At 27.6% G+C, this 12,909-nt stretch overlaps 1 protein-coding gene across 1 annotated transcript in view; it reads right to left on the reverse strand.

The window, feature by feature from the left end:
* Positions 1–12,909, reverse strand: part of LOC111632208 (enhancer of polycomb homolog 1-like) — a 185,905-nt gene that overhangs the window by 74,067 nt on the left and 98,929 nt on the right. Inside the window, exon 4 of the mRNA XM_023376587.1 lies at positions 10,770–10,865. Coding sequence (XP_023232355.1) covers positions 10,770–10,865 — 96 coding nt within the window. The remainder of the gene's footprint in view (positions 1–10,769; positions 10,866–12,909) is intronic.

Consider the following 12,909-nt stretch of genomic DNA (forward strand, 5'->3'; position numbering starts at 1 on the left):
GTCGCTATTGTATCGTTAAAAATTAGAAAATTAAGCTTCGTTTAAATACTGGCTCCCTTTCATGGTCGAATGAGTGTTGCCAGCTAAAACACGTAAAAATAATATTAAAGTAGCCAAGACATAGCCAAATATTGTAGCGCCACATCACTAGCGGACATTTGAAATTTGCCGACTAGGACGGTCGGTTAACTGAGGGGTTGGTTGATCGGGGGGCGGATAATCAAGGTTCTACTGTACATTATTAATCATAAAAAATAGAATTGTATATGGCACCATCTGTTATGAATTTTTTTTATTAAAACGTTTTATATTATTAATTATTATAAAATGACAAAATGCTTAATTTTGAAGCTAGAAATGAACTTTATATCAAGCAATTATTTATTGTGACATTGTCACAATGCCAGGCTGCAATTTTTAATCATATTTTTAATTTATTTAACTTAAAATATATGCTCTCCAACTCAAATTAGTAGTGGCTTGTCCCTGTATATCATATTTTTCCTTTAACAATAGAGTTGTGTCACTCATCTATATAACACCTTTCAGGAAAAAATTTTTGAACTGAAATAACATGATTTCCGGTTTGCATCGAAAGTTCATAAATAGTTAATTTGGGACCTTCTGCCCCTAAAGTCCCCATATCTGGTCTCATCTTTTATCTATCTAACTCCATTCTCAAGATTAAGGAAAGACAGACAATGGATAAATGACATAAAAATTGTAGATCTATGTAAATGTTAATAATGAATAAACTTTTTAAGTCCAACATCACTTGAAAAATGACACAACATCCTGTATCTCCCCAACACCCTTAACCTTTAGCCACCAAATTTTAATAGCATCAATGCCTTTTGTACACAAGCTATCATGTCAAATTTTATTTCTTAATCTTCACCCATCCTGAGATATTGAACAAAATAAATGCCCCCCCACACACACATATTAAAAAAAATTTTTGCATTTTTTTTCTTTACTTTTTTGGATTCGGGGGATCTCAAAAATGTGAAGATTTGCAAAAAAGTCTGAAGGTCAAATTTGAGATGATTCCAAAACTTTCCTTTGTTATGTATACATAACAACCAGGAAAGTAAAAGTGTATTATTGATCATAATTACTTCACGTGGATGCTCACAATTCTAATTATTGCTTTTAACTGTAAATTAAGACATCATTAATTCTAATAAGGCACACTGCACTACTATTTTGGATAAATAAAAATTGATAAAACATGCATCTTATAATCAAGAAAATATAGTATATCTAATATCAAACTATTGATATATGTTTTCAGTTATATTTAACCAACAACATAATTTTAAAACTAAATGTATATACAATAAAATATTGGTATAACAAAATTGTGTGAACCATAGAAATATTTTCATTATACTAAAATTTTGTTCTTTTTAAATAGTCAAAAATTAAAATAAATTTATTCATAACAAAAGAATTGCTTACATTTTGGAAAAGAATTTTTAAAAACACAATTTATCACACAACCAAACACACATACATACACAGAACAAAACAGCTACATTAAAATCGAATGTGTTATACAAGAAATTTACATTTTCGAATTAAAATAGTCAATGGAACAAAGTACGCCTACAATTTTAAATTATATACGTTACTATATGTTTTAAAATTATATCCTGAACATACATATATATATTTAAACAAATTTTATAAATGATTCTTTAATATTTTTAAACAATCTCCCATAAACATTACATACTTAAATTAAAATAAATTTAAAATGATATAAATTAATTAACAAATAATTATTTTGACACAAATAACAGATTTAATTTAAATTTTGATTAATATAAACTTGTATCCACGTCATCTAGTGAGGTATATATGAGAGAGCATTCACAAGTTCATGCATGATGTCTATTTTAAATTGACAAAAACATTAGTAAATATTTCTTTATTTATTAATTACATAGTTACTGGTATTGGTTTGGTTGTGTGAGTTTATCTTATCCCAGTTTTGGAGAGTTACACAATTTATCTATTAGTATTTATATGGAACCAAATTTTATTAAGTTATATTAAATACATAATAAAAATTTATAGTATAATAAAAAAATTTATGAAAAATATCTTGAGCAAACAATTAAAATAATGATACAGCAGTACTGATTAGTTGGAATTATGCCTCTATAATTGTAATTTCTGCTTGAAGCAGTTATTTTCAGCTAAAAGCTTAATTTTTGTTTATGCTGTTTGTTTAATCAAAGTATTTTTGATAAAATCCTATACTGTGGCATAGCATTCCAGTAGGCTGTCAGGCCTATCTTTTTGTTTAATTCCATTTTTGTATATTATCTAATATTTTTTTTTATTCTCTTCCAAAGAAAATTACAGTAGAGCGTTGATTTTCCGAAAGTCAATCATCCGAAAGAATTCCAGTCGGCAAATTTAAATTTTCGCCAATGCTGTGGCGCTTCAATCTTTGGCTATGTCTTGGGCTACTCAAATATTTTGTGTTTTTGATACTAAATTAACATCTGAAGTATAATTTTTTATTATTTTTATATTTTTCAATATATTTATTTTGTTTGTACACAATAAAAAAATAATTTTTAACGATACAATAGTCTTTGTTAGGCTTAACATCGACGAAAATTCAACGCGAAGCAACATGCAACGGAGAAAAATTTCGACATTGGATACATTAAACTATTTTTTCGTACTAAAATCAGTTATCCGAAATATCAGTTATCGGGACAACCCCAGTCCCCAATTGATTCGGAATATCGACGCTCTACTGTACTTCTTTCTCCCCCTCCATTTTTTCTCGTAAACTTAAAAAGAAATAACTGTAGAGTAACAGCATCAAAATAAAACCATAACTAAGGATTAAAATTAGTGTTGCCAGTTGAATGAGACATTAAAACAAGTATTTCCAGACTGACATAACATTCATCATTTACTAAAAAATGACTGATTTACATTTCTAGATTTTGATATAATGAAACTTTTCTTTTGTAATGGACAGAATTTTTATTATAATGGTATTAGTTAAACTGAAACATTTTTGCATTGAGCTAAATTCGAAATTGGCACCTGATTCAAGATAAATTTGTTATACTGAAAATTTCATTAAACTGGTGTTCATTATACCGACATTTTACCGTAATAACTTTTAAACTTTCACTGACTTTTAAAATTAAATTTTTTTTTAAATTTTAAAAGAATTTTTTATTCTAAAATTAATAAAAAATTTAAGTAAAAAGATTTTAAATAGAAATTTAAATAAAGGATCAAGAACAAAAAGAAAAAAAATGCATGTTATACTTTATCTAAACAATTTAAACATTTTATTATATTACATAATGTGGCAATAGCTATATATTTACTAAACATATTGCTAGAATTTGCTATTTGAAACATATTTATTAAAACTTTTGCTAGAATCAATAGAACATTAAAAATTTTTTAAATAACTAAAATGAACAAATGAGTTAGTCTATTTAAATGTCACTTATTAATTCGAAATTTATATTGAACAAAATTTTTCATATGCACATTACATAGGAAAAAGTCAATTTATTCAGATAATTTGGAAATAAAAGATTTAAACTGAGAAGTGAATTGTTCAGAGATTTAATAATAATTTTTTTATATTAAAAATTACTAAATATTAATGTTAAAATTGGATTGAAATTAATTTTGCAACTTAATGTATCTATTACTTTAAATCAATCTAATTTTTAAAAAATATAATACTTACAGTTTTCAGTCTTTTATTTAACCAATAGTCATATACAGCAATAATAAGATCATCATCTTCTTTTAATAATAATTTTGCTTCTTTTAAAGTAACAACCTAAGTAAATAATGAATATGTTAATAACAATGTAAGTAACAAATGTGAAATCGAAAATTAAGTTTAATGTATTATTTAGAAGAAAGATGTATCACTTAATTTGTCAAGCCACATAAATCATTGTTTCTCCTTGTTTTGACTGCATTTCTATTAGTTCAATGTAGTAAATAGTCTCAAAATTTGTTTACATCAAACAATTTACATTTTTTATAAGTCTATATGTAACATTTTACTATAATAATTCATCATTATAAACTGTTCTTAATTATCTTAAAATAATGTGACAAATAAATTTAGAATCAAAACTTAAATGTAAAATCAAGTAAAGACCACTTTATGTTCACAAATTTGTTTCCATTTTGGCATTAATAATGCATTGATTACAATGGTATTAACAGAAAAGATGTAAGTTTTCGTATTCTTTTGACTAATATTATTTTCAATGGTTTTAGTTTCATAACTACATGTTAAATTATATATTATAAAACTGAGCAACTTTTTGAAATTGAATTTTCTTGTTAGAGAAGTTGAAAAATTATAATATAAACAAAATAGTATGAAAAACCCTCTTCTTATCCATTAAATGTAAGGCAAAATATATGAAAAGCAATAAATATCAAAAGTAATGATTTTATCATGTTTCAAGTCAAATGAGTTTTGAGATATGACATGACCCCTTCTTTCTCTCCATCCTCTTGACCTTTTACCATCAAAGTTCATTAGTACTAATCGCCTCAATACACAAACCTCCCTGCAAAACTTCAGAAATTTTCAACAAAAGACACAGGAGTTAAATTTCAAAGTGGGTGAATGAAATCATACTGTCCTCCCACACACACACAAACATCCATACATATGGAAAAAGTTGCCATATTTTTCTTTTTGTGTGTTTCTTGACATTTCAAAGTCCCTAATCCAAAAATCTTGAGAAGTTATTTGTTTGACTGATTTACATACTTTTCCTCTGTTTATATATAACCGGTAAAGTTAACATCAAACAGACATCACATATTTGCATTTATGAACCAATCATCATGCATGTATTATCTACAATTAAATCACCCTACATAAATACAGCCAATGTTAAAAGAATTCAGTTTTTCATAGTTGCAGATCTGATCTGAAGCATCACAAATAATATTTACGTCTTCTTAACTTTTTAAATTACATAGATCCTTAACTATTTTTTCAGTAGAATTGAAAATCCACTGTCTCAGATCCTTCGAAGAAGTGAAGAAATGGTCCACTCTCAAATCCTAAATCAGCTAATTTATAATTTGATTAAACTGCTAGTAATCGATGTAATAATTTAATGTTCAGATTCAGATATAGTAAAGTTGTTTTGGCTTATCTGAATATTGAATTATTACATCTATAATTAATTTTGGCATGTGTTCAAGTCCAGTAGACTCAGGAATTTTCATGGAACTGGTTGATCTGTCAGGTTCCCATCTCTAACCATCTGGCTGAATAAACATTATCAAAGATCCTGAAAGTGCCCATAGTTTAAATTTAAAAAAATTATTAATTGAAAAAATTTTTTTCCCTAAATTTCTGATAGTTCCTTTCCATTTCAGGAACATGCCCTTCTTTTTTTCATGTCAGAGTAAACTGTTTCAAATATCTTCTTGTAACCATTTACAGTCGATCCCCCTATAACGTATGTTCCTATAACGACAATTCCTATAACGTAGCGAAAAAATTGTAGCAACTTTCGTATAACGTACCTCCTATAACGTCGTTTCGCGACAAGATTGATAGAGTCTGGACCAATAGTGGATGAGCAGCCGAACTACTTTCCTCCGACCCTGCGCCACGCTACGGAGCGGCTAAATTGAGTTTGCTATCGTCTGTTTAGTATTATATATAAATTAGGTACTGTACATATAATTATATATTAATTATATATAAATTAGGTACTGTATATATAATTATATATTAACTTAATTTATTGTAACTTTATTATAATTATATATATGCTTTCTGCCGCCTGGCAACACGCTACGGAGATTTTAGGCTAGTAAGTTGAGTTTATTATCGTCTGCACAGTATGTAAATTAGGTACCGTAAGTCTAATACAGCACTAATTTTATACATTTCTTGTGAAAGAAACACTTCTTATTCAACGTCCATAAAAATTATTTATATTAATGATGTCTCCAAAGGTCAAGTTATTTTTCCGCCAAAAATTCGTTATCAGAAATTGCGGCCGTCGTTTCGCGTGCTGTTCCGCGATGAAAACCAGCTTTAAGCAACGGCGTAGTCGAACGGTGTAAGTAATCCTACAATTTTTTGTTTATAGCATAGTTTATACAGATTATTCCCAAAAAATTATACGTATTTTGGAAATGTTGAGTGGAATTAGTCTAGAATCGGTTAATTTTATAGAAGAAAACCTTTCGAACAGCCTTAGTCCGTAAAGTTCCCACCTATCGGGCTGCGATTGGCTCATTCCTACAACGTAATTTTCGGTTAGCGTGGAACGTATCTAAGCGTTATAGGGGGGTCTAATGTAATCACATAATGCAAGGGATGCTTGTAGGGCTTGCACCAACTAGAGCCGAAGTGATATGCCACCTAGGGCATCATGTCTGAAGGGGTAGCATAATCTAGCCATCTACTTTTTTTTATTTTTCTAACTTTATACATTATGTAATTTAAAATTGTTCTTTAATTTTTATTTTGTGTCAGTTTATTTATAAATTAATTTAAATTTCTTATGAAAAGAAATTTCTCCAAAAGTTCTTAAGTATTTATGAAAAAATGACTTAGTAGTAACTTTTCCTAATATAACAACAGTGTTTAGAATACTTTTAACATAACCAACAGTGACTACTGGAGAACAATCATTCTCCAAATCAAAATTAATAATAATCATTAAGATCTATCCAGAATCAAGAAAGATTAATTAATTTATCTATTATTTCAAATGGAAAACACTCCTTACCGACAGAAGCTTGAATATCATGCTCAAATTACGCACATTGAAATGCTACATCTGGCCAATTCTACTCTATGGTGTAGAAACTTGGACTCTAACAGCAGCCACTACAAAAAAGCTCCAGGCCTTCGAAATGTGGCTCTACCGAAGAATGCTGAAAATTCCATGGGCGGAAAAGATAACCAATGCACAGGTCTTGCAGTACATGCACACGGACCGGGACCTGATCAAAACCATCATCAGCAGGAAATGCAAATACCTAGGCCACATTGTTAGGAACTACCAAAAATACCATCTACTGCCACTCATCCTGGAGGGCAGGATTGAAGGCAAGAAACGTCCAGGTAGACCAGAAACGGCCTGGCTAGATAACATCAACACCTGGTTTCACATGACAACAGCACAAGTTCTACACACAGTGCTAGACAGAGAACAATATCAAAATGAAGTCGCAAACGCCATTCGGCAGCATTAAAGAAGAAGAAGATTATTTCAATTAAAAGTATCATTTGTGGCAAAATTAATATTAACAAAATTGTACAATATTTCACAAATTTGAAAATTTCCAAGTTAAATTTCCAATAGGAATAAAACTGTTTATTTCATCAAATTATAAAACTATATTTATGTATTTAAATCATGTATATATTGTTTTACTTTAATGTTTGTGTTCATGTAAAAATAAAATTAATAAAACCTGATAAAAATTATTATAGTAGAGCGCCGATTTTCCGAATCAATTGGGGACTGGGGTTGTTCGTATAACTGATATTTCAGATAACCAATTTATGTACGAAAAAATAGTTTAACGTATCCAATGTTAAAATTTTTATCTGTTGCGTGTCGCTTTGCATTGAATTTTCGTCGATGTTAAGCCTAACAAAGACTATTGTATCGTTAAAAATTATTTTTTTATTTTGTACAAACAAAATAAATATATTGAAAAATATAAAAACAATAAAAAATTATACTTCAGATGTTAATTTAGTATCAANTAAAATATTGGTATAACAAAATTGTGTGAACCATAGAAATATTTTCATTATACTAAAATTTTGTTCTTTTTAAATAGTCAAAAATTAAAATAAATTTATTCATAACAAAAGAATTGCTTACATTTTGGAAAAGAATTTTTAAAAACACAATTTATCACACAACCAAACACACATACATACACAGAACAAAACAGCTACATTAAAATCGAATGTGTTATACAAGAAATTTACATTTTCGAATTAAAATAGTCAATGGAACAAAGTACGCCTACAATTTTAAATTATATACGTTACTATATGTTTTAAAATTATATCCTGAACATACATATATATATTTAAACAAATTTTATAAATGATTCTTTAATATTTTTAAACAATCTCCCATAAACATTACATACTTAAATTAAAATAAATTTAAAATGATATAAATTAATTAACAAATAATTATTTTGACACAAATAACAGATTTAATTTAAATTTTGATTAATATAAACTTGTATCCACGTCATCTAGTGAGGTATATATGAGAGAGCATTCACAAGTTCATGCATGATGTCTATTTTAAATTGACAAAAACATTAGTAAATATTTCTTTATTTATTAATTACATAGTTACTGGTATTGGTTTGGTTGTGTGAGTTTATCTTATCCCAGTTTTGGAGAGTTACACAATTTATCTATTAGTATTTATATGGAACCAAATTTTATTAAGTTATATTAAATACATAATAAAAATTTATAGTATAATAAAAAAATTTATGAAAAATATCTTGAGCAAACAATTAAAATAATGATACAGCAGTACTGATTAGTTGGAATTATGCCTCTATAATTGTAATTTCTGCTTGAAGCAGTTATTTTCAGCTAAAAGCTTAATTTTTGTTTATGCTGTTTGTTTAATCAAAGTATTTTTGATAAAATCCTATACTGTGGCATAGCATTCCAGTAGGCTGTCAGGCCTATCTTTTTGTTTAATTCCATTTTTGTATATTATCTAATATTTTTTTTTATTCTCTTCCAAAGAAAATTACAGTAGAGCGATGATTTTCCGAAAGTCAATCATCCGAAAGAATTCCAGTCGGCAAATTTAAATTTTCGCCAATGCTGTGGCGCTTCAATCTTTGGCTATGTCTTGGGCTACTCAAATATTTTATGTTTTTGATACTAAATTAACATCTGAAGTATAATTTTTTATTATTTTTATATTTTTCAATATATTTATTTTGTTTGTACAAAATAAAAAAATAATTTTTAACGATACAATAGTCTTTGTTAGGCTTAACATCGACGAAAATTCAACGCGAAGCGACATGCAACGGANGTCCATAGATTATTACATGTCCATTATTACTGTACATTAGATTATCTAAAGAATTAAAAACTAAAACAAGGTTTTTACTATACATGGTGGTAACAAAAATCTCTCCCTAGTCAATTATTTCAAAAACTAATAACTCTGTAAACCTTTTGCTAATACATACTATGTTGGGTATGCACTAAATGATTGTGTGAATTTCCAGCCCATCTATCAGAAAGAGATGATGTAATCTCATCCCTTAATGAAAATAGGACATTTTCATTGTCAATTACAAAATGGAAGCACATGAAGAAATACATATTCTTTTTTCTTTTAGTACATTCTGAAATATCAGATGGGATCTAGGAACATGCTGTCAAATATGACATTTTCGCCAGTGCTGTGGAGCTTCAATCTTTGGCTATGTCTTGGGCTACTCAAATATTTTACGTTTTTGATACTAAATTAACATCTGAAGTATAATTTTTTATTATTTTTATATTTTTCAATATATTTATTTTGTTTGTACACAATAAAAAAATAATTTTTAACGATACAATAGTCTTTGTTAGGCTTAACATCGACGAAAATTCAACGCGAAGCAACATGCAACGGAGAAAAATTTCGACATTGGATACATTAAACTATTTTTTCGTACTAAAATCAGTTATCCGAAATATCAGTTATCGGGACAACCCCAGTCCCCAATTGATTCGGAATATCGACGCTCTACTGTACTTCTTTCTCCCCCTCCATTTTTTCTCGTAAACTTAAAAAGAAATAACTGTAGAGTAACAGCATCAAAATAAAACCATAACTAAGGATTAAAATTAGTGTTGCCAGTTGAATGAGACATTAAAACAAGTATTTCCAGACTGACATAACATTCATCATTTACTAAAAAATGACTGATTTACATTTCTAGATTTTGATATAATGAAACTTTTCTTTTGTAATGGACAGAATTTTTATTATAATGGTATTAGTTAAACTGAAACATTTTTGCATTGAGCTAAATTCGAAATTGGCACCTGATTCAAGATAAATTTGTTATACTGAAAATTTCATTAAACTGGTGTTCATTATACCGACATTTTACCGTAATAACTTTTAAACTTTCACTGACTTTTAAAATTAAATTTTTTTTTAAATTTTAAAAGAATTTTTTATTCTAAAATTAATAAAAAATTTAAGTAAAAAGATTTTAAATAGAAATTTAAATAAAGGATCAAGAACAAAAAGAAAAAAAATGCATGTTATACTTTATCTAAACAATTTAAACATTTTATTATATTACATAATGTGGCAATAGCTATATATTTACTAAACATATTGCTAGAATTTGCTATTTGAAACATATTTATTAAAACTTTTGCTAGAATCAATAGAACATTAAAAATTTTTTAAATAACTAAAATGAACAAATGAGTTAGTCTATTTAAATGTCACTTATTAATTCGAAATTTATATTGAACAAAATTTTTCATATGCACATTACATAGGAAAAAGTCAATTTATTCAGATAATTTGGAAATAAAAGATTTAAACTGAGAAGTGAATTGTTCAGAGATTTAATAATAATTTTTTTATATTAAAAATTACTAAATATTAATGTTAAAATTGGATTGAAATTAATTTTGCAACTTAATGTATCTATTACTTTAAATCAATCTAATTTTTAAAAAATATAATACTTACAGTTTTCAGTCTTTTATTTAACCAATAGTCATATACAGCAATAATAAGATCATCATCTTCTTTTAATAATAATTTTGCTTCTTTTAAAGTAACAACCTAAGTAAATAATGAATATGTTAATAACAATGTAAGTAACAAATGTGAAATCGAAAATTAAGTTTAATGTATTATTTAGAAGAAAGATGTATCACTTAATTTGTCAAGCCACATAAATCATTGTTTCTCCTTGTTTTGACTGCATTTCTATTAGTTCAATGTAGTAAATAGTCTCAAAATTTGTTTACATCAAACAATTTACATTTTTTATAAGTCTATATGTAACATTTTACTATAATAATTCATCATTATAAACTGTTCTTAATTATCTTAAAATAATGTGACAAATAAATTTAGAATCAAAACTTAAATGTAAAATCAAGTAAAGACCACTTTATGTTCACAAATTTGTTTCCATTTTGGCATTAATAATGCATTGATTACAATGGTATTAACAGAAAAGATGTAAGTTTTCGTATTCTTTTGACTAATATTATTTTCAATGGTTTTAGTTTCATAACTACATGTTAAATTATATATTATAAAACTGAGCAACTTTTTGAAATTGAATTTTCTTGTTAGAGAAGTTGAAAAATTATAATATAAACAAAATAGTATGAAAAACCCTCTTCTTATCCATTAAATGTAAGGCAAAATATATGAAAAGCAATAAATATCAAAAGTAATGATTTTATCATGTTTCAAGTCAAATGAGTTTTGAGATATGACATGACCCCTTCTTTCTCTCCATCCTCTTGACCTTTTACCATCAAAGTTCATTAGTACTAATCGCCTCAATACACAAACCTCCCTGCAAAACTTCAGAAATTTTCAACAAAAGACACAGGAGTTAAATTTCAAAGTGGGTGAATGAAATCATACTGTCCTCCCACACACACACAAACATCCATACATATGGAAAAAGTTGCCATATTTTTCTTTTTGTGTGTTTCTTGACATTTCAAAGTCCCTAATCCAAAAATCTTGAGAAGTTATTTGTTTGACTGATTTACATACTTTTCCTCTGTTTATATATAACCGGTAAAGTTAACATCAAACAGACATCACATATTTGCATTTATGAACCAATCATCATGCATGTATTATCTACAATTAAATCACCCTACATAAATACAGCCAATGTTAAAAGAATTCAGTTTTTCATAGTTGCAGATCTGATCTGAAGCATCACAAATAATATTTACGTCTTCTTAACTTTTTAAATTACATAGATCCTTAACTATTTTTTCAGTAGAATTGAAAATCCACTGTCTCAGATCCTTCGAAGAAGTGAAGAAATGGTCCACTCTCAAATCCTAAATCAGCTAATTTATAATTTGATTAAACTGCTAGTAATCGATGTAATAATTTAATGTTCAGATTCAGATATAGTAAAGTTGTTTTGGCTTATCTGAATATTGAATTATTACATCTATAATTAATTTTGGCATGTGTTCAAGTCCAGTAGACTCAGGAATTTTCATGGAACTGGTTGATCTGTCAGGTTCCCATCTCTAACCATCTGGCTGAATAAACATTATCAAAGATCCTGAAAGTGCCCATAGTTTAAATTTAAAAAAATTATTAATTGAAAAAATTGTTTTCCCTAAATTTCTGATAGTTCCTTTCCATTTCAGGAACATGCCCTTCTTTTTTTCATGTCAGAGTAAACTGTTTCAAATATCTTCTTGTAACCATTTACAGTCGATCCCCCTATAACGTATGTTCCTATAACGACAATTCCTATAACGTAGCGAAAAAATTGTAGCAACTTTCGTATAACGTACCTCCTATAACGTCGTTTCGCGACAAGATTGATAGAGTCTGGACCAATAGTGGATGAGCAGCCGAACTACTTTCCTCCGACCCTGCGCCACGCTACGGAGCGGCTAAATTGAGTTTGCTATCGTCTGTTTAGTATTATATATAAATTAGGTACTGTACATATAATTATATATTAATTATATATAAATTAGGTACTGTATATATAATTATATATTAACTTAATTTATTGTAACTTTATTATAATTATATATATGCTTTCTGCCGCCTGGCAACACGCTACGGAGATTTTAGGCTAGTAAGTTGAGTTTATTATCGTCTG

Source organism: Centruroides sculpturatus, unplaced genomic scaffold (genome assembly GCF_000671375.1).
Source record: "Centruroides sculpturatus isolate CEXI.00-Female unplaced genomic scaffold, Cexi_2.0 scaffold407, whole genome shotgun sequence".
In the NCBI taxonomy this organism is placed as follows: domain Eukaryota; kingdom Metazoa; phylum Arthropoda; class Arachnida; order Scorpiones; family Buthidae; genus Centruroides; species Centruroides sculpturatus.